Source organism: Hoplias malabaricus, chromosome 5 (genome assembly GCF_029633855.1).
Source record: "Hoplias malabaricus isolate fHopMal1 chromosome 5, fHopMal1.hap1, whole genome shotgun sequence".
NCBI lineage: Eukaryota > Metazoa > Chordata > Actinopteri > Characiformes > Erythrinidae > Hoplias > Hoplias malabaricus.
Genome location: NC_089804.1, coordinates 47,616,682 through 47,644,625, shown reverse-complemented (window position 1 = coordinate 47,644,625; position 27,944 = coordinate 47,616,682). Strand labels below are relative to the sequence as shown.

The 27,944-nt window shown below is 38.4% G+C and overlaps 1 protein-coding gene across 5 annotated transcripts in view; it reads left to right on the top strand.

The window, feature by feature from the left end:
- Nucleotides 1-27,944, top strand: part of kcnab2b (potassium voltage-gated channel subfamily A regulatory beta subunit 2b) — a 72,849-nt gene that overhangs the window by 43,925 nt on the left and 980 nt on the right. For 2 of the 5 annotated variants that reach the window (XM_066670536.1, XM_066670535.1), the window contains exons 7-18: nt 11,436-11,479; nt 11,879-11,916; nt 12,255-12,334; nt 14,460-14,504; nt 15,468-15,512; nt 17,298-17,341; nt 17,577-17,663; nt 20,572-20,657; nt 21,340-21,460; nt 22,438-22,532; nt 22,896-23,016; nt 25,869-25,957. In XM_066670536.1, coding sequence (XP_066526633.1) covers nt 11,436-11,479; nt 11,879-11,916; nt 12,255-12,334; nt 14,460-14,504; nt 15,468-15,512; nt 17,298-17,341; nt 17,577-17,663; nt 20,572-20,657; nt 21,340-21,460; nt 22,438-22,532; nt 22,896-23,016; nt 25,869-25,957 — 895 coding nt within the window. Of the gene's footprint in view, nt 1-954; nt 1,164-11,435; nt 11,480-11,878; nt 11,917-12,254; nt 12,335-14,459; nt 14,505-15,467; nt 15,513-17,297; nt 17,342-17,576; nt 17,664-18,606; nt 18,652-20,571; nt 20,658-21,339; nt 21,461-22,437; nt 22,533-22,895; nt 23,017-25,868; nt 25,958-27,944 lie in introns of those variants that run through there. The other 3 variants (XM_066670533.1, XM_066670532.1, XM_066670534.1) reach the window with 3 other exon arrangements.

Genomic DNA, 27,944 nt, shown 5'->3' with positions numbered 1-27,944 from the left:
TGAAGCTAGGTCCTTCCCACTCCCTTTCTCTCTCTCTCTCTCTCTCGCTTATGTTCCTCTTTCGACTCTGTTATCTCCTGTTTCCTTGCTCTCTCTCGCACATGCTCACAGTCTTTCTCTCCCTATCTCTTACTCTCTCTCTCTTGCTCTCTCTCTCTCTCTCTCTCTCTCTCGCATTAATGTGCTCCATTCACACTGGACCAACCATACTGAGTGTTAATCTAAGCTAGAAGCTGGCAGGGTGAAAAACCAAAAGATACTAAAAAGCAGATGATGCAAGAGAGTTTCTAATTGAAAGAAGGGAATTCCTTTGGAATAAGTGCAGGAGGAGAAGTGGAGAGAAGAAGAAGAGGAGCCAGGATTTGCAGGGAGAGCACAGCAGAGCGTGGAGTGTTCGTAGTGTGACGTGGTAGAACATGGGTTTTTTTCACAGAGCAGCCTGCTGATGCGATTGGTGTCTGGGGTTCACCGCTCCACAGCCCACCACTGCCCTGGAGTCAGAGCACAGGGATTTACACACACACACACACACACACACACACAATCACACACATTCAGATGCTTGCTGTGGAAACATAGGGAACGTGGACCGATGCACATACACACAAACTACTCTTCTGACCAACGCTGCACTGATGAAAGTATCGTGTCTGACAGTGGCAAACTCCTAACGGACCTCTCCGGTGCCTGACGTCTTCTGACCGTGGCAACTGAGACAAACTGAACTGAGAAAAGACTTCATGTACTCGTAAGACCGGGCGGAAAGGAATCTTAGGGAATCAAAAATCTCTTAGGACCACAACACCCCTTGGACTTATTTATGATGTTCATCCTCTAAATGTGAGCATCCTGTACTCCTGTTGTGCCCACTGTGGGGTGGTTATTTTTAACACGTCTCAAGCTCCCCTCTGCTTCTGACTGATTTGAGGATACCTGCTGGTCCTCACCAGCAACATGCAGGTGTCATTTGTTTGCACGGACCACCGGGCCGTGAGCCGCAGCACGGAGGACCGGCTGAACCGGCAGAACGCCAGCAGCCCCAGCCTGGGTACTAAGAGCAAGTTCAGAGCCGTGGCCATGGTGGCCCGAAGCCTGGGACAACTGTCCGTACAGAACGTGCCATCCTCTAGTGACCACTGTGTGAGGACTGGCATGAAGTATAGGTAAGATAAACAACTGTTTGTATGAGAACGTAAGATAAATTATGAGATATAGGTGTGAGAACATAGGTTCAGAAGAAAATCAGTTATATGTAAGAGGACATGAAGTATAGCAATGAAATGAAAGTATGGTGTGGCACACTGGGGTGGTACCCCTCTCATCGCTGGTATGAACACACATTCAGTATCTAGTTTTGGGAGAAATAGTTGGAAAATGTTATATTACAATTTAATATTTTAAAGTTGCTTTATATTGCTTTTTCAATAGGACAGTTTGAATGTAGTATATATGTATTGCTTTTAAGCTGATGTTTAATACAATTTTACACTGAAGGCTACAATTTCAGTTAATTCCTTTGTGATTAAAACAAATGCTGTACAATATTTAATATTTTTGAATTTATTATTTATGGAAGCATGGAGTAGAAGGGAGACGTTCAGCTGAGCACAAAGAGCAGGGTGTTTTTTTTCTTCCTCTAAATATATCTGAAGGTACAGAAGAAAGGAGGATTTTTGAGTCGTGTCTGTCATATTGGATCATGCTGTAGTTTTAGTTTTGCAGCATGTGCTTTTTCTAAAATTAGTTGAATTGATTGTCTCAGCTTCCATTCTTTGTCAAAGAGAGAAGCAGAGAACCATTGCTTTTTATGTCTTTTTGGATCTGTCACACATCCAGAGAGTTGCTTAGTCATACTTGTTTGAATGATATTTGAATTATAAGGGTATGTGAGAGGTCCCCTGCTTTATAGCTATACAATTACAAAAAACCTAAATCTAAACTTAACATACACCTTATCCTAGGGCTGGGCGATTAATCAAAACTAATTGAAATCAACATTTAGAACTTTTAATCGATAAAATCTTGTCTATATCGGTTATATTGATTATTTTTGTTCTGTTATGTCCCCACTGTGTGTTCATGTACTGTCCGTTTAAAACCGTGCTACCAAGGTGTAGTCACTTGATTCTGCCCATATCTGCCACATGGAAGCAACCTAAATACAGATGCCGACTGAGCGACTCAAGCAGCTCGTACCAAAGAAAAACACAGTGTCTGTGGTGTGGGCGTGTTGTGTTTTGACTATAATTAAGACAACACTAAACAAAAAGAAATCAAATGTAAACGCGGCGAAAAACTGTTTCAGCGACCAAAGCACAATCACACACCAAGTATAAACAACGCTCAAAAAACAAGAGGGAAACATGCAACATTAGAAAAAATGGAACATATTTACAGTACAAGCCTAGTCACTGAAATCTGACAGTCAAAAATACAAAAACAAAATAATTGTTCATTAATCGCAATCATGGTGAAATGTACAATTAATCGTGATCTTGATTTGTGCTCATATCGCCCAGCACTACCGTATCCTAACACCAATTTTAGCCCTAAGGCTATTTCTTCAGTTTGTTTAAATGAGTTTTATTTGAGTGATGTTTAGATGTGCTGAGAATCATCAAAATAACATGAGAACATATGCAACCCATTTCTCCATATATATCTGTTACAGCATAGCAGGAGGCGGTTATGTGTCCGTGTGCTATGATGATCTCTCGCAACATAGAACATGATTAATAATGCAAAATTATGAAAGGTCAGCTGCTCTGACCTAAAAGGTCTGACATTTAAAAGTGCTCATAAGATTTGTATTGTTTTTATGCAGCATGTATATATACTAACCTGAGCAGTACGCATTTATTTATGTGAAGAAGAAAGTTCAGAAGGAAAATACAGCAGTAAATTTTAAATATCCAAACCACTCCTTGAGGAAGTTGTAAATAAACTTCAATCCTGTTTAATCAGTTATTAATTAAATTATATGAGGTACTGCTGGTGGAATTAAAAAAAAATCTAGTGAACACAGAGAAGTCTTGTGCACAGTGAAGTCAAGAACTAAACATTTGTTCTTCTAATTCTGAGCTTATTACCAAGATAAATTAAAACATAAATTCTTTACTGTTTTCTGTTTATGTGCATGCTCACTGCTGTAACTAACAGCTGTTGAGCTATAGCTGCCATGTCCTGGTCCTGGGTGTCCTGGGTATTGTGCCAAATGACTCCATGTAAGCTCTAGACCCACCATGACCCAGATCACGATGAAGTGGTTACAATATATAAAATGAACGAAGGCTTTGCACATTTTCAACAGAGTGTGTGTGTATGTGTGTAAAGTCAACGTAATTTTTTTACTGCCTCATCCTTCACCACTGCAATTTGGATAATGGCACATCAGAAGCACTTTGTAAGAACCTGGGATAATGTACTGTACTTCCCACTTTCCTATTAACCTAATGTGTAACCGAACACCCGTCTTCCTTTGTAATGCAGTCTCTCAATGTGCTGTTGCTGCAAATGGCTTTGCCTCCCATACTTTTACATCTAATTGATCCCCCTGTATAATTAGGTTTTTCAGGTGATAAAAGGAAAGTGTCATGTCGCATATAACAAGACTAACGGGTTTCAAATGAGCATGTGAAGCTTTTTATTGTTTGTGATAAATGTTATTTTAATAAAATGAGTTATACATTTGTGCATAGTCTTCTGTATTCAGACTGCATGCGTATAGCCTTTTCTTTCCTCAAAGCAGAGAACTGCTTTCTCTAAAACCTTAATATTACATTTAATTTCAGATGTTTAATAAGGATTGGCCCCCTCCAGGGTGTGTTTCTGCCTTGCGCCCAATGATTCCGGGTAGGCTCCAGACCCACCGTAACCCTGAACTGGATAATTATAGGTTACAGACAATGAATGAATGAATAATAAGGATTGCTGAACATATTTCCTGATTAAAATAGTTGTTTATGAAATATCACATATTTTTTGTTATATTAAACCATATATCTTTGAGTATCTTATTGGGTTTTAATTCATTTTATCTAAAATGTCAGCTATGATGTGAACTATGTAGCATATATATGTTTTGAATAATGTGGCTGGTGAAGTGGTTGCTGTACTCTTAAGAATGTACACAAGGACAAATCAGAACAGGATGTGCAAACAGCCATAGGCACAATGCTGCCCCAGGTGCATACACACTGGAGCCTCATTATGGGTTTACTTTGAACCAACCAAATGATAACATCAAGAAATGGCTCCCAGTGGCACTTGGTGTTCACTGACACGGAACTCTTTCATCCACGTGCTGCAAAAATATCACAAAGGTATCTATGGCATTTGAAAGCCGTTGAGCAGACAGCATATTTGACCTCTGTCTGTTTCAGTCTGAGATGAGAGCCTCCCTTGAGGGATGCAGCCATAATTCTCCATCCCAAAATGCCAGCATGATTTTGTAATTGTACCCTGCAGAGTTTTTTCCCATTTGAGTGGCTCGTATCTCCAGGCCGCTGGGCCAGAGCCCTGGGCCCGGCACTTCTCCTGTTCTCCTGCTGCTCAGAGCTCTGTGAATTAATGATCAGAAGGTACACTTGCATCCCTGCATCTGTAAAAGTGGAGAGAGAAGGGGAAAAGAGAAGGGATGAGAGAGAGAGAGAGTTGATGAGGGAATTGTGTAAGAGCATGCCTTACTAGAGGAGGCAGAGTGAGTACTGTAGAGGTGATTACATAAATGTGTAAACTGCCTGCGGTTGCTGCCCGCCGCTCTCTCAGATGTAAACAGCAGAGTCGGTTCAGTCTGAATGGACTTGTGCCAGCGTTACGCAAGCCCCTCACTGTCTGTCTGAAGTGAGCTCATGACTTCGGTACATGAGGGACTCTGAGTGCTGGAGCAGGAAACCTTGATTTTGATGTAGTGGTATACAGGGAAGCCGGTAGTGGTTGAATAAAAGCAGGATGCCAGGGAGTGGTGCACTTAAGAGAAGTTACCTGGAAAACAATCGTAAGTCACATCATCCCATCAAAGGATAACTATGGAAAAGAATTCAGGCTTTAAAATCTGCTACTGTTTTTTTGCTGTTTTAATTTATGAAAAACTAAAAGTTTAATGTAATAGTTTGTAACCTGTGCATTATTGAATATGTCTAAATAGCAATAATTTGGAATAATTTAACAACTGTAAATAGCTTGATGCAAGTGTGGAATGATTTAGGCCAGGGATTGGCGACCAGCGGCTGAGGAGCCCCAGTGCTGTGGCTCCCTGAAGCCTTGTCAAAATGCGTGGGTTCAGTATCTTACACATGCTCCCGTGTCTGAATAACAGAGTATTAAAAGCGTATTAATGCAGGATAAAATGACACAGGAGCCATTTACCTAAACTTCACATGAATATTTTCAAGAATTTGTATCCTTATTAATAAAAAGGACAACTCAGGGAAAAGTAATAAAGGGATGGTTTTCTAGAACTTCATCTATCGCAAAGATTTGTTAACTGACTGACTAACTGATTTGTTAACTGGGGGTAACTGACTTATGCTATGTGTTAGATACCCATCCTTTTCAGACCCATAGTGTTGAGTTGTCTTCTCTTCATATTGGTCTGAAAAGTGGTGCCTGATTTTCTTTGTCCTCTGAAAAATTAAAACTTAAATAAAATGATGAAAATGAAAAATGAGAACATGCTGTTTATGTTTTGCCATTCTCAATAGTATTTGTAGCAAATTCTCTCTGGAAATTATGATTGATGTAGATGTTGATTTGGATTTTATTTTTTCTTTAGCTTTTGATTTAAAAATTGACTACATTTTACCTGATGACCATTATGTTTCAAAATGTTAAAAATTAAAGGAGCACCATGCTGTGAATTGACCAGTAGAGATGGATAATAGATAACATAAAGATGTTCTACTTGTGTGTGTGAGTGTGTGTGTGTGAGTGTGTGTCTGTGTGTGTGTGAGTGTGTGTGTGAGTGTGTGTGTGTGTGTGTGTGTGTGTGTGCATGTAAAATCAGGCATGAGCTTTCAGGTAAAATATTACATTATTTAACTCTCAGAAAGGTCTTTGCTTCCTGGCCATGCAGTGCCTGTTGCTTTTCAGTGGAGAGGCTCTTCTGTTAAAATGTGTTTGTTTTCAGTCTGAACCTAAATCACACTTGTTTTTCCAATGACTTGCTGTCTGCTATCTACAGGTGTCCAGGGAAATAATTGAACAATCACTGGTTTTCAGTTTCAGCAGGACACCGTTTTCCCAGGAAACTAGCTGATTTTCCTTTGTGTGCTCTGTCCAAAAATGTGTTGTTTTATAAGGACATTTGTGAGGATGGACAGCGCAAAATTTGGAATTTAGACTTATGTAACATCAAGGTATGGTTACATACGGCTATGGAATGAATTACGGAATGAATTACAGAGAAATCAAAGCACAGAATGAGCTTAAGGGGTTTAATGTAAAGTTTGGCTTCAGCATTTTGTCCTTGCTCAATATAAAGGTGCAATTATCCTCATTATAATATTATATATATCTTAGGTGTATAATTGTTTTTAGTCAACCCATATAGGTTTTATTCTTTATAGGTCAAGACGTATGGTTATGAAATGTATTACTTTTAGAAATGGAAATGTTACTGAGTTCTAATGTAAAATTGGAATGTAATTTTTAAACTACTTTATTTTTTTCTAAACTTAAAAACCTAACCAGGGACTGAGGCTGGAAATTACTTAGCTAGATGCCCTATACACATTACATGTGGCACATTTTATAGAACAATATTTATCTGTATTTTTCCTGTCAAATTAAATTAATAATAAATAAATAAATAAATGGTATAAAGTTACCAGTGTAAAAACCTAGCATCTCTGTGAATGAAGCTAGTGAGCGGTATTTGAAGCCCTGCTACTGCGAAAATGAATATGCTTCTGCACTGATGCAGTAATCTAAAAGCACATGGTTTGATGTATAAGAATGTATCTATATAAAGCAGCTTTGGCCTTGATATGGCTGCAGTGGCTCAAGCATAGGTAGGCGGTGTGTTAAGGCGCATGTTTGGATGTGCATTACAGGATCTGCCAGATGTCCATTAACCAATGCCAAAGACTACACACACACACAGTGAGAGAGAGAGAGAGAACAACAGCTCTCCCAAGGGCACTGTGCCCAGAACACACTCTTTGCTGGATAGATTTGTGGCACAAAGGATACTTAAAAACCCATGTGCATATGGGCCTATGACAGTTACTCTGCTGAGCTAAATAGGAGTTTAAATTATACAGGGAAAAGTAAAGACACTATGAATTGGGGGTTTTAGTCAATATTTGTCATTTTCAAAAATCATTAAGGGGTGGGGGCAGGTAGAAAAAGAATGTTTTAAGAACATATATTTTCACATTTATTTTTCTCATAGCAAGAAGCAGATATTTGGATGTTGGTGGGGTGTTGTGGTGGTTCAAAAAGAAACTTACTCTTTAGAAACTAACTCAATGCAAATCAATAGAAACACTTATATACATTTTATAATTGTATGTTATGCCAAATCAAAGGTTGTTTTCATTAGAAGGCTCTGTTTGTGTGGTTATTTACTATGAGACAGTCATGGGATTTGACAGGGTCAAATACCACTTTAGAGGACAGCTGCACCCTCCAGAGGCAGTAGAGGGGCGGGTCATGAATGACGGGTCGCTCTGCAACAATGTCGGTTGCGGGTGTAAATGGTAAAGGCATTCATCTCATAGCTGAGAAATAACACACGGAATACCTCCATCAGAAAGATGCTCACTGTGAGGACAGCACAATCCGCGCTCTGACTCTTCCACCAGGGCTAACACAATATACTAATGGGCCTTTTATTACCATTCAGTGCTGCACGTTTGTTTACGAAATGATTTATTCACTAATGTGTGCCACACATGGTGTGTGGTGCCTCGCGCATGTGTGAAAATATGTTTACATTTTGTTGTGGGCATGCAGGCCGTGATTCGTTTCAGCGACCCAGGAAAGGGCATCTCCATGACCTGCCGACCATTCATCACCACAGACAGGCATGCTGTCACTGACCAGCTGCAATTAGTCACACGGCTGTTTCTGTGGCTGACAAGCTGTTAGGTGGTGGACAGAGCTGATAGGCTTTATCTTGTGAAAAAGGGACAGTGAGTTGTCGATTGATTTATGAACTTCTCAGGGTAATAATTGTATCTTTGCTTTGTTTTTGCACATTTTCTTTTGGAGATTAGATGCTGCTTCATGATTGCCCACTTACATGAATTTTTAGGAGGATAGTTTGAGCTGCTTGATCTTCTATGGTAGCACAGTATTATCACAATTTAGTTAAGATACCTGCTGCAATTACAAACTTGTGTATTAGTTCGAGATTGTGGTTGAGTAAAAAAAACATCATGTGATCTTTCATAAAAGCTCAGTCTGTCACAATCATCAAAGCGTCTTTGATTATCAAGTGCCATTTATTGCATATTAAAACACTACTGTTTCTCAAGCCATGTTTTATTTGGTTAATTTTGCAACATTAAAACCTCTTGCGCAAACGGTGTGTGATATAGGCAATAATAAAACTGGCAGCTCTTGCTATTTGAAAAAAAATCAAGCTAAAAACAACAATTAATCTTTTAGTCCTAGATTGAAGTGACCCAGATTGGTTCCTTTCAGGATGTCAATTTACAATCCCCCGCAACTGAGATCATATGCCAGCTCTTTTTCCTAGAAAATAGGTACAGTAGAGGTACATTATTGTAACTTGAAATACAGTGTAAATGTACCTTTTGCCGTTGTATGTTTAGATGAACCTGGGTGTGCTTTTAAGTCCTTTACACCTTTATTTGCTACACAAAACATGGGAATTTCATTTTTAATTCATTCGAGAACTTATATTTACGTTTCGGCATAGCTACTCGAGATGAGGGTAGGTACATGAGCTTTGGGGGGCGTCTGGTCACCCTACTAAAGGTCCATTACATTGTCTTCTCCAGAAGGGGAGGTGAATATACACATTTTAGAAGTTTGTAAAATACATGACACAGTATAACTCCTAGAGATTAAATGGACTGTATGAAATCAACAAAACGTTATATATAACTATAGAAAAAATTACAATTATGTTTCCTAATTAAATGTACTGAATATGTAACCTTGAGTGTACCACCACAGTGACAACTTCTGTTGAATAAATACACTAATTTCACTTCCTGTTTATTGTGATGTAAACACATGATTAAGAACTAACACCTGTGGACAAACATTGTGATTAGCTGTAGTAATTCCAAGCAATTCAGGCAGTTACCTGATGGTTGAGCCAGGCCTCACCCATGCTGTGTTTATAATTGAGGACAGTGAGCTGTTAATGTGGCTTTACCTTGAAATGTATGCAGTTGGGCATTTAAAGTTGAGGTTACACAGTTTACTCTTCTGCATTTATTAGTACCTCTAGCCTTAAGAAGGTTTCCAGTGTAAAACTGACCCAATATTCCCTTTTATCTTGAGAAATATCGACATCAAAGCAACAACAATATAGCTCTGCACATATGTATGTCTTTAGTGTTTGTTACCTTCATATCAATACATTTGAATTTAGATTAACCATCATTATCATTATTTTTTATATCAATGTTCTTAATAACCAGGCATCACTGTGTTCCAGAAATGTATCAGCCAATGTTACTGCACCAGATCCTCAGCTAAAAATGATCCACTATTTGCTATGATTCATAATTAAAGAGAAACAAAGACGTGCATGTGCTTCTCGCAGTTCTCGAGTTGCAGCCAAGGTTATCTGGCATCAGGACTTGCCAGCAGAAAAGCACCCCCAGTTCTCCAGTGTTTGCTGCATACAGTCAATGCTGCTGTAAGGATTATTTTTTACAGTTTATTATGGTTATAATTTTTTGCACAGTGATGGAGAATTGTAGTTGCATCAAAGCAAATGCTCTTAACTAGCATGACGGTTTCTTAACTGCGGCATTTAATGATGTGTAATATTGTTTTTGTTCAACCGAATAGATAGAGATCTTGAGATGAACAGTCCCTCAATTTGAGTCCAGTCAGCAGGTGGCCAGTTCACCTTTACTGGTTCGTCAATGGATACCCCTCTGTGTAACCTTATCTACTCCAGCCCAGTTAAAAATTCATCACTGGTTCTTTTAGCCCCCCTGCTCACTGATAATTTGATTTTAAGTTGATAAGTTTGACAGTAATCTAGTGAAAGTCACTTAGAGGTGACATTGCTGATAGTCTGTTTACACAACATGGGTACTATGATATTATCCAACTAATAATCCTGATACTGAAATACAGAAACACTGCATGGACAAATGTATTGCAACACACTTCCTAATCATAAATTTCAGAAGTGTAATTCAGTACCATTGTCTCAAGAAGTGTATAAAATCAAGCAAATGACCTTGCATTCTACTTTTACAACATTTCAAGCCATTTTCGAGTCATTTTAAATAGTTAACTGAATTCAAGTGGGGGACTGCAATAGGGCGACACTGTTGCAGCAAGTCATTTATTGGAATTTCTTTCCTCCTAGATATTCTACAATCAACTTTGAGTGGTATTATTGAAAACAATGACAATAACATCAAGTTTGTTCTTTAAAATTCCTGCATTTGAAAAATATATAGGAAGAAAATTAAATCCTATTTGTGCCTCACTCTAAAAACTGACAACATGCCTTCACCTTTTCCAGCTCTGGGAACTGTGGGAATTATGTGTGCTTTAATTATATTTCCGAAGGATTTCATAATTGGACTAGCTTTGTAGAATATGTCACTTACACATTTTTTGTTTTTTTATTGCCTAAGAACTTAAAATGTTCTGAAATATGTTCAGGTCTTTAGGAGCCATATAAATCTTTCAAAGATTTCCTTCTCAGGGTTAATCACAAATTGCCTCTTTCCAGAGTGTGAAGCTAGAGCCTGCTGAGTAGAAATGGTCATAAAAGGGTTTGTGCTGAAAGCTCTGCATCCTTGGCAATGTTTTCACACATTGTTAAAATCTATAACCTTGGCTACATATAAATGATGGTGAATAAAAGAGCTAACTGATTGGTTGCACTGGGACAGAAAATGTGCTGTAACTAGGCTAAGATATGTGCCTATTCCCACTATGAAATAAGGCCAGATCACTTTCTGGTAGCCCAGCTAATGTGGCATTTTGGCCCTGCTCTCACAGGCATCTTTCACATCTTTCACTGACCCTGAGGGCACACACCTCAGCACAGATCAGCTGCTACTGATATCAGATCAGTCATGTTGATGGGTCAGCAGGGTCAATGTGGAAATTGGAACAGTGAAAGAGGTATCCTATGCAACCTTGTGTCTAAACTGTATTAATCCACAGGACATCCCCTCCATAATTTTATGATTGATATATTGGCATGCTGTTGGACACCAGTACTAATACTGAACTTTAAGTATCGTCCTTTCTAATTTCAGAAACCTTGGGAAATCTGGGTTGCGTGTATCTTGTCTAGGATTAGGTGAGTACAGAGCATACATTTTTTATATATATATATAAACCAAACAAACCAAATAAAATGTCAGCACTCACCTATTTATTAAAAATAAAATTCAAGTAAACATTTTTCTGTTCTTCAGTCGGTGTTACTTAAATTTCATTTATAATACGTAGGTCAGTGCTGAGATGTTTTAAGTGACTGTAATGGAAATTTTAAACTGCAGCATGTATATATTTCACCACATAACTGAAAATTAGTTCTATCTCTGAAAGACCAAGTTCTACAGATTTGCTGTGCTTTCTGAATGACATTCTTGAATTCTGCATTTTGACTGACAAACATTTCCTTCTACAAAAATGAACTGCATGACTTTTTTAGACATTTCTTAAAAATATTCTGACAGATGTGTACTATTTTCAGGTACCTGGGTAACCTTTGGAGGGCAAATCACAGATGAGGTATAGCGAAACACTTGATGATTTTCATTCAGTTTTTGTATTTTGGTTTAAACACTTGCTCCCCTAGTGCAAGCATAAACATTCGTGTATGTGTCTGTTTTTAAATATGTTGCCTGACATGCCTCTGAATTCACAAACACACTGGAGTATAAATCTGTGTGGATTTGGTGCATGGAAAACTCTACCATCCCCAGCTGTCTTTACAGAATCTCCCAGGGGACTTTGTCTTTTTTTGTACCATCCTTTATCTGTCAAATCCCTCTCTCTGTGTTTATCTACCTCTGTGCTGCCCATGTTTAATCTCTCCCATCTTCCTTTATCTTTTTCACTTCTCTCAGATAGCGGAGCAGCTGATGACGTTGGCGTATGAGAATGGGATCAATCTGTTTGACACAGCTGAGGTGTATGCTGCGGGCAAGTGAGTACATTGCCCACTCTTTTCTCTGTAAATGTCCACTCAAACAATACTGGATTATGTTCTCTAAGTGTTGGGTAGGCAAAGGTAAAATAGGTGGTAAAAATGAATAGCCTTTTATTTCCTTGTTTCTAGAAATGAGTGTTTTTGGATCAGTACAATTTCTACATATGATTGATTAATGTAAAAAAAAAAGATCTTGAAATTGTGATAAGAAATTCTATATGAATTTTTGTGAAAGCATATGAGAGTACTTTTCATCCTGTTCTTATGATTCTGGCTGTGTATATTAAAAAACAAACAAACAAATAATTTTTTAAAATTCTATTTTATATATCAAGCATCTGGACAGTGCATACTTTCCCATAGAGGTGGATCTAGTTATTTTCAATCCCCCCAGGATAATGTCATTTATCCCATCCATCGACTTATGATCATTGGAGGTTTATAATTTGCTTTCGTTTCAATTAAATATTTTCTAAATTGCTTTGCAATCCTCATATGATTTATGGGTTAGTTCTTTAATCTCCTAACTGGAAGAAGAATCACAGTTAGGGAGATATAAAGCACAAAGACTGAGGCCTAGAATCCAAAGAATAAAAGGTAAATATATTTTTATCTGTAAAACAGTTGTAATATTAGAGGCTGACTCAAAATGTTTAGGTAGATGATATATGAATCATTTGCAAGTGCTTAATGACACATGTAGTGTCCATATTCTTTCTCAGGTTGGGTGTGTTTGTTTGTGTCTGTAGCTCATTATACTGATCTGACCAAGCTGGGTGAATGCTCTGCTGCCTTCCTGCCTGAGCCGTGATCAAGGCAGCACAGTAAACACATCAGCACAGATTAATACACTTTGCCTTTATCACACAAATACACACACATGCACACACACACAAACACTCTGTATCACCACCTCCACGCTCAACTGCACAGTGCTGACACTGCACCAACACTACTATATGCAGGGAAAATAAATCAAGGGCCATAAACTGTATCTGATGAAATGATCCTAACCCTCTGGCTGGCTGACCAGATAAAAGAAGAGAAATGTGCGAGAAAGTGTTTGGACTCTAGGGCTGTACATATAGCTTCACAATGACATCAGTTCTTTAGAAAATTGTTAAATTCATCAGGAAATCAGGGTTTTTTAAATGCACTGAATAAACAAACATAGGTAGAACTATTTATACTGTAGGAGAATATAGGGTAACATTATTGAATGTGACACTCACAACATCTGTAAGGGTTTTTCTAACAAGCTGCAGTTGTCTTAACACATTTTAAGGTGAAAATGACTGTTGTTTTTTGAAAAAAGCTTTACATGTCATGTCAGGAAAGGCTTATGTAGGTTTAGTGTAGTCTTATGAAAAATTAAACACTTATTATATGTAGACTATGTCAATATAACTCTGTTTTCTCAGGTTTTAGAAAAACATCATTTTAATGTAGAGATAATTGTTAATACCTTACAAGGAGTGGTTCGTTAGCATTATGTCTGTTTGTGTGTGTGTGTGTGTGTGTGTGTGTGTGCAAGTGCATGCTTAAAATATACTGGACTGTCTATTGATACCGTGTACATATATATTCCTTTAACATCTTTTTCCGTGTGAGTGTAACTGATCACTGCAAAACTAGTTTAATCACCGCCTTCATATAGATGCATAACAATGCAATAATTTGCTTTTAGACCTTTACTGACTTATTATCTCAGGGCAGCTCAGCATGCATTGCCAACTTCCTCCCTCCACATCCCATCTCAGGAGTTCTTCATTTGTTAAGGGCTGTCACAAACACTCACATTGCCTCAGCACAGAAATGATGGGAGCCATTCATGAAGAACACATTGGTCCTGAGGGCAGAGTTGAAGCATCTGTCATTAGACACACAGAAACACTATTCCTCCCCTCATCCCCTTCTATTTTTTTAGTCACTCCAAATACCCTCTCAGCTACAGCTCAAAAAGCATGCAGTTTTTCATGCTGAGTTTTCATTTGCTATGGCTGTGCACTAGCTGCTTCATTAGCTTTATTTTCAAAGTGAGGGAGTAAGGAATCCCCAAACAAAGTTGAGTCTCCATAACCATCATCAGCTGTGAAACTGGTTTCTTTCTTTATTCTTACAGAGCTGAAATGGTGCTTGGCAGTATCATAAAGAAGAAAGGTTGGAGGTATAGCCTTTTTTATTTCCTATATTTCCAAGTCTATATTCTCTCTTTTTCATGCCAGACAATTCCTGCACTTCTGCTGACTTTAAGTGTGGCACGTCAGTCTGGAGTGTGTGCCTGTTCTGCCAGAGACAACAGCAAGACATGGTCTGTATGGAAGTGTGACTGCTTGTACTTTTCAGCTCCTAGTAGTTTGTGAATGATTTTGTGCTCACTGGGCTGTCAGACTTTATTTATTTATTGGAATCTTTTCCTTCTGCCTTCAGGTATAAACACACATAAAGACTGTAATTTATTATGAACAATTTCCATTTTCATTTCTGTTTTTAATAACAATGTTTCAAAATCATTCTAAAGGACTTGGTGATTTGATACAATGAGCTGCAGCTGACTGTCAACTCTGATAATAGTACAACTTGTAGCTATGAGATGAATGACTGTGATGTCACACAGCATTTGATCAAATCTCATGGACTGTGGAGGACTTTTAAATTTCAAAGTGTGAAACACAGATAAGAACTGGAGTGAATCCATGTTTTGCTGGATCACAGCTCTCTACTTGGCCACACTTACGGTTGTCGTGTTCAGTATCTGTGAGGAAAAGGTGGTTTTGAAGCAATGGTTCTGCGAACTTTAACTTACCTCAACTAAGACATTTGGTTTATGACCATTGCTTATTTAGTTTTGCATTGGATAAAACTCAAATTCAAAAATAATGTGTTAAGCCTCTAAGGTGTGCTAAGCCTCTGGGTCCGAAACCCCAGATTTAATCTTCTCTCTGTGAAGGATCTTACTTGTCTCAGTAAAATGAAATCAAGTGCTGTAATGCAATTGTTCCTGAGTGCTGGAGTTGTGGCCTCATTGCTGGAAGCTTGATCTGACCTGGTCTTTAATGCCTCATCTGTGATTATTGCTTCTCCAGGGCTAACAGCATCAAAGCAGTTTATTTTTTCCTCTCTTTCACAGACGCTCCAGTTTGGTTATTACCACTAAGATCTACTGGGGTGGAAAGTGAGTCTTTTATATATTTTTGTATATGTGTGTGGTGTGTGTTTAGATCATTAAGATTGGTTGATTATCATATAAACTGTATCAGGCATTTTACATTGTTTAAAAAAAGTACATAGAGACACAAGGTTTTGTTCTGAGAGTGACAATGGCTGTGTTTGAGTAGAGAGTTTGCAACTAGAAAATGCAAATATCAAAAGAAAGCATAGTGTGTCCAAATGTGTTTATGTGTGTGTGTGTGTAAGGTGAAGGTTAAGGACATTTTGTAGGTAGACCCCCTGAGCAGCTCCTCTGCAGGCAGGCAGCAGTACAGCTCTAATTGTTTCCTGAGTGTGCAGCAGGTCGATTCCCCCCTTAGAGCTTTGCTCTTTTACTCAGGCTGAATTAAAGGTCCTTAGCCAACACTGATGTGAAGCTTCCAGCAGATTTTACAGGTTGACATTTCACATATGTTAAGCCAATTTATAGGAAAAACCATTAGCTGTTTTATCCTATTTATTTATTTTCTTAAGTAAGAGCAGCATGGCGGCGGCGCAGCAGGTAGTGTCGCAGTCACACTGCTCCAGGGACCTGGAGGTTGTGGGTTCAAATCCCGCTCTGGGTGACGGTGAGGGGTTTGGTGTGTACTCCCTGCGTCTGTGTGGGTTTCCTCACGGAGCTCTGGTTTCCTCCCACGGTCCAAAAACACACATTAGTAGGTGGATTGGCGACTCAAAATGTCCATGAGTGTGTGTGTGTGTTTCGCTCTGTGAAGGACTGTCACCCCCCAAGGGTGTGTTCCTGCCTTGTGCCCAGTGATTCTGGGTAGGCTCTGGACTCACTGCAACCCTGAACTGGAGGCGGTTACAGGCAATGAATGAATTTTCTTGAGTAACTTTTGTCTTCAAATTCTTTCTCAGTAAGGACTGTTGAGGCTCATTTCCATGTTTAAACAATGGCAAAACTATGACACTTGTTATTTCCTTCTTAACCTAAGGTGTTTTACAAGCATAATTTAATAAACCTGTAGATAAATCGAAAAACAGTGAATTTCCAAATAAACCTCATTCTAGGGCGTCTGTATTTTTTGAGAGGTAGCATTTTCTTCTCTTTCTTGCTGGTGGTGAAAATATTAGCTGTTCACAAAAGTGGCATCCAATATGTGTCTTATACTTGTGTAAACATTTCTTCATAAATGAAGCAATGGATGTTTGAAAAAGCAAACCTTTCACTTTGTTGTTTTCAAGCTTCATTTATATATTTTCTGAACACTTCCTCTCTCTCTGCCTCTTATGAAGAAATAGTAATCTCTACATCAGTGACTGGTGTATAGTTTGTCACATCTGTGCAGAATTGTGCATTTTCCCTGCTCAAGCAGATCTAATTCATCTCTGGAAGGGTTTAGTAATTGGTTCATGTGTTGAATCAGGTGTGAGAACAGAGAAAACACTGAACTCTGTATTGCTGTAGGCTTTTGGGACTGAAGTGGAGAGCACCTGCTCTGGGTAAATATTTAATCATGGTGTGATTTAGACACATAGTGTTGAATTGCTTGATAAAGATCAATTTTTCTTTAGTCATTTGGTTCAGGATATTTTAGTGATGCTCAGTTATGTTGCTATCAATATCAATAGATAATTGATTAAAGCCACCACATCTGATTCTAACTAACCTTCAGGTGTCACCCATGTTACGTGCTGTTGGGGTTCATTAGCCAGTGTTCCAGATGAGTGAACTGAGCAACTAGTTAAAGTCGTAAACTGCAATGAGGACAAGTTTACTAACATCAGTGTCTGTCATGTTTTTTAGAGCAGAAACAGAAAGAGGCTTGTCCAGAAAACATATAATTGAAGGTAAGTCATGTAAATAGTGATTCATACTTGATCAGATTTCTAGTTCACAAAGCAGATGTTAAGCCAAAAGTCACATAGTTCTAATGCAGTTTAGGAAATAAATCACTTAATAAACAAATGTTCAAAGCCAAGGCAAATTTGAATCTATTTTGAAAATGACCAATTTGCATCTCCTAATGTGCTACAGTGCACTTTCACATGAAAGATCATAAGTTTGTGATTTCTTCGACTGTAGGTCTGAGAGCATCTTTGGAGAGACTGCAGTTAGAGTATGTTGATGTAGTGTTTGCTAACAGACCGGACCCCAACACACCGATGGAAGGTAGGCATGTCTGGATTGCTGTGCACTTCTGCTTATACAGTGCCAGTGCTGATAGGGTTTTTTTTTTTTTTTTTGTCATTGCTGGAATGGCTTCTGCTTTTTCACAAACTAGGCTGCATTTCACTGCACATTGCTCAACTGTATGTGGAATCCACCACCCACACTTCCTCAACAGTTATGTATTTGTACTACTGACACAGAGTCAAAATATCTCATTATTTTTGACATTATACAAAAAAGTATATAATTTCAATTCCGATTCCCTATGTTTTTGCTTGGTTTGTAAGAGGCTTTTTAAAATATATTTTGGACGGAACGTACATGAGGTCATTTATCATTTATGCATTTGGCTAGTTGCAAAAGGAAAACAAAGCATGTTTGGACGATTTGCAAAACTTTCTGATTGAGTAGGGGATGCATAAGCTGTATTTCCATGTGCTTGTGCTGTTATTGAAAGTGAATCATTACTGGTGGCCAGACACAGGCCACATAATGATCAGCGGGGCTCCAGCCTTTGGCATGTTTATTCAATATGAGCTACTCTTTGATCAAATATGGCATGTGTACTGTTATACAGCATGGCTCTCAGTACAAATTTACAAATTAATTATCATCAGTTTATAATGTACTTTCTGAGTCTTTATCTGACTCACTTTTTGGTGTTTTGAAAATTTTTAAATTCATTAATAAGAGTGAAGTATGAGAACTGCACATTTCATTCCTTCTCTAAAGATGCCATGCTTTGTATTTGACTGATATATAGCTGAGTTGGTTAATGGCAGAGGCCGATGCTGCTGGAGAAAGACCTTTAGAAACGGCTATGCAAATAGAATGAAAAAAATCTGCTCTGTTCCAGGACTGCTGCTTTTCCTCCAAAGTTCATTCCATACTTCAGTTCATCGAATCCTTTCACAATACTTTGTTTGTTTTTTTTTATCACCAGGAGATCCATTTAACACCTCAAAATCAAGAACATTCATCATAGAAGGTACATAGTACCCTCAGTGAGAGGTTTGGCCTCCCGTCTCCAAAAGCATTTTATGGCAATGAATTGTGGCTTTTGCTCCTTTTTCCTGGTGTGAGAAACCTAACCATGTCCATAAAATGCTGATTTCCAGAAATAGCTCTAGACACTGTCTTTAGAATGATTGATTTGATTGGTTCTCCTATACATCTTGCAAAGTGAATTGGGAGAAGGTCATTGCTTCTTACTGATTATTGTTTTTTTTTTTTTTTTTTTTTTTTTCGTTTTGAATATTTAAATTAGCTATCATCCGTTTTACCCTTGAAAGTTTAATTGTATATATAGTAGATGTAACTGGCATATTCTATATAGTCTGTCTCTCTCTCTTTCTCTCTCTCTCTCGCTCCTGTGCTCCCTCTCTCAGTCTGTGTGTGTGATTTAAAACACATGATATCTTAGATGTCACACACCAGCATCACTGTGTATATATTTGTCCTTCCCCATGTGCGTCTGATACCCTTTGTTAGGTCTGTGACACTTTATACACTTTTTGCAAGATGAACAATGACAGTGTAATGGTGGTGATGCCAAAGTCTACTTCCTTTATGCATGCACATTGATTTACATTCCACACTATGTATTAAGTGTTTATTGAATATACTTTTGATCCTTGCATGTATTGCTGAGCAAAAAAGGCCTTTGGCCATTTCCCTATTCTTTATATATATTGTCAGTGCAGAACACTACTGACTAATTGTTATTGATCTAAATATTTCATTATGTAATTAATGTTTACTAAGGAATGCTATGTTCTACCATACATTTCATATAGTGTCTTCATTTGTGTCCATTTCTGTAGCTTATTTATGTTATCAAGCTTCTAAGTCTGATGGCCTTGTGTCTTTGTCTTTTAGCGCCCAACCATAAAGGGGTTCCAACCAAAACTCAAAGACTAAAAACGTATAACATATATTGAATACATGTATAATTCCCACAAAGGACTAATTTCATTGAGAACACACTTTCTTTTTTTTTTTACATTAAACATGGGATAAAATGAGCTGTTCTGATTTTTGTGCTGCTTCCCCGTCTTTGGACCTCTATTCACAGCATTCTCATTCACAGTCATTTTCATTCAAATGTGCTGAACCAGGTCATTCTGAACAGGAGCTAATTAGACAGGGAGCTATGTATAGATGGTGCTATGTTGTTTAATTTTGTGATATTTCATTAAAGCAGGTTACAGATATTTCATTAAGTACCCAGAGAACTGTGCTAAATTGTAGAAAAGCAGTAAAGTATGTCCCTTTTAAAGCTATGCAAAATAATTAAGGATCATTTCAGTTTAAAATATTAACTTTTATTGTACAACAGAAGTTATGGTAAAACTACATAATAGTTTAAATATTAATATAATGCATATACATAATATCTATGGATGTTCCTCTGTAGTCTTCAGTACCCTTTAAAACATTATAGGTGATGTCTGACCATGTAACCATAAAAATGTTCTGCTGGTAAATGTCAATGAAAAGCAGCATTTTGGATTTGTCATGTTGTGTGAAGTGTAACATTGAATTATTTTCCACTTGCTGGAACACACTTTGACCTCTGCACTATGTGAAGAGTGAGCATTCCAAACCTCCAGGCTCATTTCAGACTATATTAGTCAGACTGTGTAAATACAAAAAAATAAATGACCTTTTGTACTGAGGATATTTTTTAGAATGCTAGTGCTTTTAATTTCACCTTCCATCCAGTTTCTGCCATTTTGTTCTCTATTAAACTTTCTGTTCTTTTTAGTTTAGCTTTTCCCCTCAGCCTCTGCTTGGTTATGCTCCGTCTCTATCCTTACCAGCAGTCTTTGCCTTGTGTGCACTCTATCCATGGTTGAAGTGTTTGTTATGTTATGCCAGTTCTGAATATGTGTATTATGATTGGCAGAAACGGTAAGAGCCATGACCCATGTGATAAACCAAGGCATGGCCATGTACTGGGGGACATCTCGGTGGAGCCCCATGGAAATTATGGTAAGAAAAAGAGTCTATTGCAACTGCTTTTTTAAATGCACCAGATTCATCTTTACTGCAGTAGTCTGTATGAAAGAAAGGCCTATTTTTAATTTCTCACTCTCCTTTAACATTGTTACTTCACTGATTATCTGTATAATTTATAAGTAATTGAATAGCAGGGGGCGCAGCAGGTGTTTGGGAGGAGTTTGGTGTGATCTCCCTGCGTGGGTTTCCTCCGGGTGCTCCGGATTCCTCCCATGGTCCAAAAACACACGCTGGTAGGTGGATTGGTGACTCAAAAGTGTCCGTAGGTGTGAATATGTGTGCTGCCCTGTAAAAGACTGGCACCCCCTCCAGGGTGTGTTCCTGCCTTGTGCCCAGTGATTCTGGGTAGGCTCCGGACCCACCACGACCCTGAACTGAATAAACGGCTACAGACAATGAATGAATGAATGAATAGTAGGTTTTAAGATTAATCATAGATAATAATAAAATAATTAGTCGGCACTTAAAGGATAAAGTATGTTGTTATAAAAAACTTATTTGTAACTTGTGGATGACAGACGATACCTGTAAAAATAGTAATGACCCTCTTCCTCTTTAGAAGACATGACCTTAAATGCCTCTTTGCAATTAAAAGAAAGAGTCCGACTACTGTGTTTTGTGTGTGTGCGTGTGCGTGTGTGTGTTCGTTCCCCAGGAGGCATACTCGGTGGCCCGCCAGTTTAATCTCATCCCCCCCATCTGTGAACAGGCTGAGTACCACATGTTTCAGAGAGAAAAAGTGGAGGTGCAGCTGCCAGAGCTCTTCCACAAGATAGGTGTGTGCATGAGTGAGCTAGAATTAACCAGCCATAACATTATGACCACCATCTTTTTTTTTTTTTTTAAACAGTCACTGCCCATTCTCTCAGCTGTCCATACAGGAGCACTTTGTAGTTCTACAAATACAGAGTGTAGACCATCTTTTTCTCTGCTCACTTTATTTTCCCCCTTCTACCGTGTCCTTCACTGGTCAGGGCCCCCACAGGACCACCACAGAGCAGGTATAATTTGGGTGATGCATCATTCTCAATGCTGCAGTGACATTGACATGGTGGTGGTGTTTTAAAAGTGTGTTGTGCTAGTATAAGCAGATCAGCCCCATGCCTAAAGCCCACGAAATATTTCAAGCGTCATGAATGTGTCTGATGCTGAATATCTCCCGTTATGTGTTACATGTGTGAAAGGACCACTCGGGAAATTCTCTGGACCTGATTCTCCTGATTTCTCTGGAGTTTCTTCTGGGGTTCATATATGAAAACGGGGTAATACACCACCACCATGCCAGTGTCACTGCAGGGGTCCTGACCATTAAAGAACATGGGGTGAAACAAAGTATGCAGAGCAATAGATGAATAGTATGTAACTGTAGGACTACAAAATGTTCCTCTGTTATCAGTGGAGCTGACAAAAAGGTGGTCATAATGTAATGGTTGATTTGTGTGTGTGTTTTGTTTTGTTTTTTGTGAGGGGAATTTAAGTGTATTTTATTTATTTTTGAGTACACTTGCGTCATCATTCCAAACATACGGATTATTTACATTAAAAATATGTGTTGAAATTGATCAAAGTTCAGATTTGTAATATAGATTATAAAATGTCTTGGGCAATTTTAACAAATGCAGTATGTATGCCTTATGAGTGTTAGAAATTCTCATTTCATAAAAGTAGACTTAAAAAAAAAACTCTAAAAAAAATCTATGCTGATTTATAGATCCGTTCAATTTAATGCTGATGTCAATCTGTATGTTGACAGGCGTTGGGGCCATGACATGGTCCCCTTTGGCCTGTGGGATCATCTCAGGGAAGTATGACAGTGGAGTGCCCCCTTATTCACGTGCCTCACTGAAGGTATCCACTCAGCCATGATTTATCACTCTCCTGTCTCTATTGGGGCATCACACTCTATGTTCCCTGTGTCTTTTTCTAATGCTTGCTTCCATAGCTCTAGTTCTGTGCTAATTGACTGATGACTTCAAGGCCTTTATATAGTTTTAGTTTAAATGCGTGTACTGCTAAACTGAGCTGACAGTGGTATCATATTTATCTTACTACACCTAATCTGCTTATATTTATGATCATGATAATAACTCTTTTACGGTTTGCATTAAATCTTGTTTTCCAGATCCTCAGTTAGCTATTGTAATGGAGTCCTGTAAAATCTCTGTGCACTGAGATAAGCCTCACTCATCAGATGTGCTGTGTTTGGAACAGGGTTACCAGTGGTTGAAGGACAAGATTCTGAGTGAGGAAGGCCGGCGTCAGCAGGCAAAGCTGAAAGAGCTGCAGGCCATCGCGGAGCGGCTGGGCTGCACACTGCCCCAGCTGGCCATTGGTAATGCTGCACGGCTCTGCTGCTCTCTCTCTTTCTGTCTGTCTGTCTGTCTGCCTGCCTGGAGCTCAGGGCAGACTGTCTCCACGTTCCCTGTGTGTGTGTGTGTGTGTGTGTGTGACTGCTTATTGTTGTCTATCTGGTGTTGGACTTGGTGTTGGCCCTACTTCAGAGAACTGCTGTCATGTGTTCTGCACTGGGTTTTGTATCACTTTGTCCCAGTTCTGTGGTTATGTATCATTATATCTCTCTTGTGTGGATGGCACAACCATGTCACCACTGGGAATCATATCACTATATCACTGTTCTATGGATGGTATCACCATTTCACTATTCTGGGATTGAAACCACTATAATTCACTTTATATAGTATCATGTTCCACTGTTCTGGGCACAGTACCGCTAAACAACTCAGATCAGTTTAGTCAAATACTGGACGTGATACAAATGTGCCACTGTACTATAGCACCATTATTCTGCCAAGCAAGATTAAATTCATCAAATAAAGTACTTAATTGCCAATGGTAATAATTACAAATAAATTGGAAATTGAATCAAGTGCAGATGTAGCAAAAGTAAAAGTAGTTTAATCCAACTGCCAAGTCAAACAAAGAGTTAATGGTAAGAGTATAGTCAGTGGTTATTGAGTGACATCATTTATGATGACAACCTTTTGATACTGACATTGCTTTTTATGGTATATTAATCTTAAATAAGCTAACAAGAAGGCAAATTTGACCAGACTGAAATTCATTTTTGTTGGCTCTGAAATGCATCTTCCTTAAATAGTCTTCGCTGCTTCCCATTTGGAGTCACATCATTTGATCCTTATCTCTAATGTGACTCAGTTGCTGCAGATTGCTGCCCACATCATACTTTAAAAGGTAAAAGTAAGTGCAAATGATGCAGTAAATGTACTAAGCATGGAGGACTGCAGTGTAGTTGCAAAGTCCTCTGAACTGAACATAAAATAAGACACTGGAGTTCGCTAGTTTGCTGTAAATTTAATGTGTCATTCCCCATGGCAATATTAGGTGAAAGATTCCTCCTGAACACAGTCTGCACCCTGAAGCGTGTGAAAGTACTATTTACAGAACTACTGCCACCTCAATCTACAGCGCCAGTTTCTCACTGCAGGTGGCTTTGTAATGGTCATTCCACACAATATCCTAAGCTATACTTTCTCAGTATGGCACCCTGAAATAAACAGAAAAACACTTGGATATTTATTCTCTGATGTTAAAAATTATTTTCTTTCTTTCAATCTGTGAACACTATTTTATAATAAAAACCTGTCAGCCCAAAACACAGCCAAAACATTAGTACTGGACAGACCTCCAGTTGGAATGAAAGCTTTTTGTTTCATGGCTTGAATTTATCTGCACTCAAAAGTGACCCATGTGTGATAGTGTAATGCACACGCACACACACTCACTCTAAACCCACACACATGCATCTTTTTCTATAACCTATCAGGCGGTATCCTCTCTAGTTTTATGTAAGAATACAGTGGTTTAAATGATATGTGTGCGCTGCAGTAGAAACATTGCAAAACCTCATGGTCCCAACCCACGAATATGCAAGTGCAACAATTAGTGTCTATGTCTTCTCCAAATGTAAGCAAAGAACAGATTAAGTTAAAAAAAACTGGTCAAAATAATGAATCTGAGATTTCCATGATTTGGACATTTCAATGTATCTGTATCTTAAGCATTTCATTCCAGAGGGTTGATACCAATTTGTGACTTTCTGTAGTGTATTTTAGCTCTATGAAACATACTGACATACCATAATGTCACTGTAATGGGAGAATTTGAAATTGTAGCTTAATGTATATCACAACATTTTGATGAAGATAAAGAGGAGGATTCACTATGGATCACAAACATTCAGCCAGTTTGACAAGCTGTATTTTCAACACTATGTGAACTAGTCTGTTATTTCCCTCAAGAATATTTTCTTAGTTATGTAGGTGTCAAGGAATCACTTGGAAAATGTCCAATTCCCTCTTTTTGCGAAGTGTACCTCAAACAAATGAAGTTATTGTAATTAATGGTATTTTTGGCATCGTCTAGAGAAAAAAATGGATTCACTCATTGTTTATGGAAGAAAAATACTTGCATTGGCCGTGTGACATATGTAAATCTCCTTTAATTCAGCCGATTTCTTACAGTTCATGAGCATTAAATTCTGTTGCCCCCACTAGTTTTAATTTGATTTGTTGTACATTTTCTATTTTTAATACACATCTTCTATCCTGACACTTGGTCTGCTTACATGAATGCCTTTTAGTGTTTTGCCTTTTCTGATATTCAAACCAAGGTTTAGACACATCTGACTTGAAACAATCAATATATTTTGCCATGCTCCATGTTGCATTTGCTTCTTGAAGGAGATTTATAAGTTTTTTATATAGTTGTAATCAATAACCCTCTTGGGCTCATGTTTTCTTTCAGATAGCCAAGAATAATAAGAACTTTTATTCCCTGTATGCACTCCCTTACAGACTTTGCATTTTTAGACTCGTGCCAGTATTTGTTTTAGAGGGGTAATAGTCTTATGAACACGTCACTACAGGTAAAATGGTACGGTCTGTCTTTTATGATACCAGTGCCTATGTTGATGGATGTTACACTGTTAGGTCTGACAGCAATGTATGGGACTTTTAAAATGACTAAACCTTTTAAAATGGCTTAAGATATCTGGCATAGCGTTTAGTTCCTTATACAACACTGTGCACTTCAGCTAACAAATTAGCAGTGTTTACTCAGACATCTGCTGAGGGAGTGCAGAGACTTTGCTGACCAACTCCGACTGCTGTGCTGTGTTGTGGTGTTGTGTGTGTTCCTTCCCAGCATGGTGTCTGAGGAATGAGGGCGTTAGCTCTGTGCTGCTAGGGGCATCCAGCACTGATCAGTTGATGGAGAACATTGGAGCCATACAGGTGAGCCACCTAAGCAATTTTTCCTTACCTAAAATCATAGGCAAATTTCTGGACACCACTGGTCAAATGTTATTTTGTAGTTTAGGGGAAGTGGAGCATTATAATGTATGTGGTATTCCTGACCTTGCGTATGTTGCAGCAGAGTTACTCAAATCAGGGTCTTATAGGTCCACTTACCAAATTTTGACACAACTGAAGGGTCAGAGATGCCAACTGAGTGAGATGAATGAATGCATATGCATGAATTAATATTTTTTCAGTCTATTCGTCTTTAAAGGCTAAGCACCACTTAATGGACCTCCATGAATATTTCACATTATTTTAGTTACTGACATATATAAGTATGAATTAAAATGAAAATAGCAGCTTAATTTGCTTTAAAACTGACAATTTTATTAAATTGACGAAAAAACCCGAGCTCGCTACGGAAATTCTTGAACGCCACCGTGACGTCACTGGTGGACAACAGCTGAACAACGCCGCGGTAAAACACCGTTATGACAGGTTCTTGGTCCATATTCATATTTGCACCATAGAGTATTTGTGATTTTTTAGTAGGAAAATCAACAAAACCTAATTTGACCAGGGGTTCCCAAATTTTGCATATACCTCCATATTGATTTGTGTAAGCATTTGTATGCACAAGCACAGTTTAATAAACATGCTAGAACTGGTGTCCTAATTAACCAATGTCAAGCTCCAAATAAGCCACTAAATCACATTGGGAGCATGACTCTTAATGTAAATGGTTATTACATAATGTTACTGTTTTGTACAGAGCTGAATGTTGACTTAATTTGGGATCTTCGTTATGTCATTCTGCAGGGCTTGCCATGTATGAAATGTAATGCAAAGGCAGAGCTTAGTGAACAGAGTATTAATTTGTGCTACTGTGTCATGTCTCGCAGACATTTTAGGAGCTTATTTTTATTTATTTATTTATTTATTTATTTGCTCACCAGCTGAAGAGGTCAGTCACAGTGACTGTCCAAATGTTGTCCTATCATACAATGGATATGGTAGTTGTTTAGGTGACCGGAATACAATTATGTATGGGCTCAATTTAGCTGACATGCTTTGTTGAAGCCGGCACATTTAAGGGATTTTAAGACTCTGGAGCAGAGATTCTCTAATTGTGGAGCAGGCCAAGGAAATACTAATCACTCTGGAGTAGCTGGTGGATATTGTACATATTCTCCCTTTGAATTTACAACTACATTTTCAGCCACATTTAACCCATCTGTAACAGTGAACAAACACACACAAAACAAAACACTAGTGCACTAGTTGCACTGCAACATGCACTCAGAGCGGCAGACAGCCATATGCAGCACCTCGGAAGCAGTTGGGGGTCAGTCATAGATTGAGTGAGGACTGTGATTCCTTCATTCTTTCTGTCCCCTAATTGTCATGCAGGCGATTCAACCAGCAAACTAACAGTTGCGAGTCCGAAGCATGCAATGCTAATCATTAGCACACGGCTATACATCAAGAAATATAAAACATTGTTCTAGTTAATTAGAAAGCAACAGTGATAACAGGAACTTCATTCATTCATTGTCTGTAACCACTTATCCAGTTCAGGGTTGGGGTTGGTCTGGAGCATAACCAGAATCACTGGGTACAAGGTGGGAACACACCCTGGAGGGTGCACCCGTCCTTCACAGGGCGACACACACTCACACATTCACTCTCACACCTATGGACACTTGGACCGTGGGAGCACCCAGAGGACACCCACGTGTACACGGGGAGAACACAGAACACTTATTTTATTACACTGATTGGTTAAATATATATAAGTCAATTTTCTAATTTGTGGAAAAGATAAAGAAGCAAACCTTGAGCTTGAAACATGTCGTAGCTTATCAGTGATATTTGGGCATTTGGGAAAATTTAACAAAATAATGTTGTATTTTTGTTATATTTCCTTTACAAGTCTTCTGATGGTTATGTGACTAACATGCAATATTTATGTGTTCAGAGA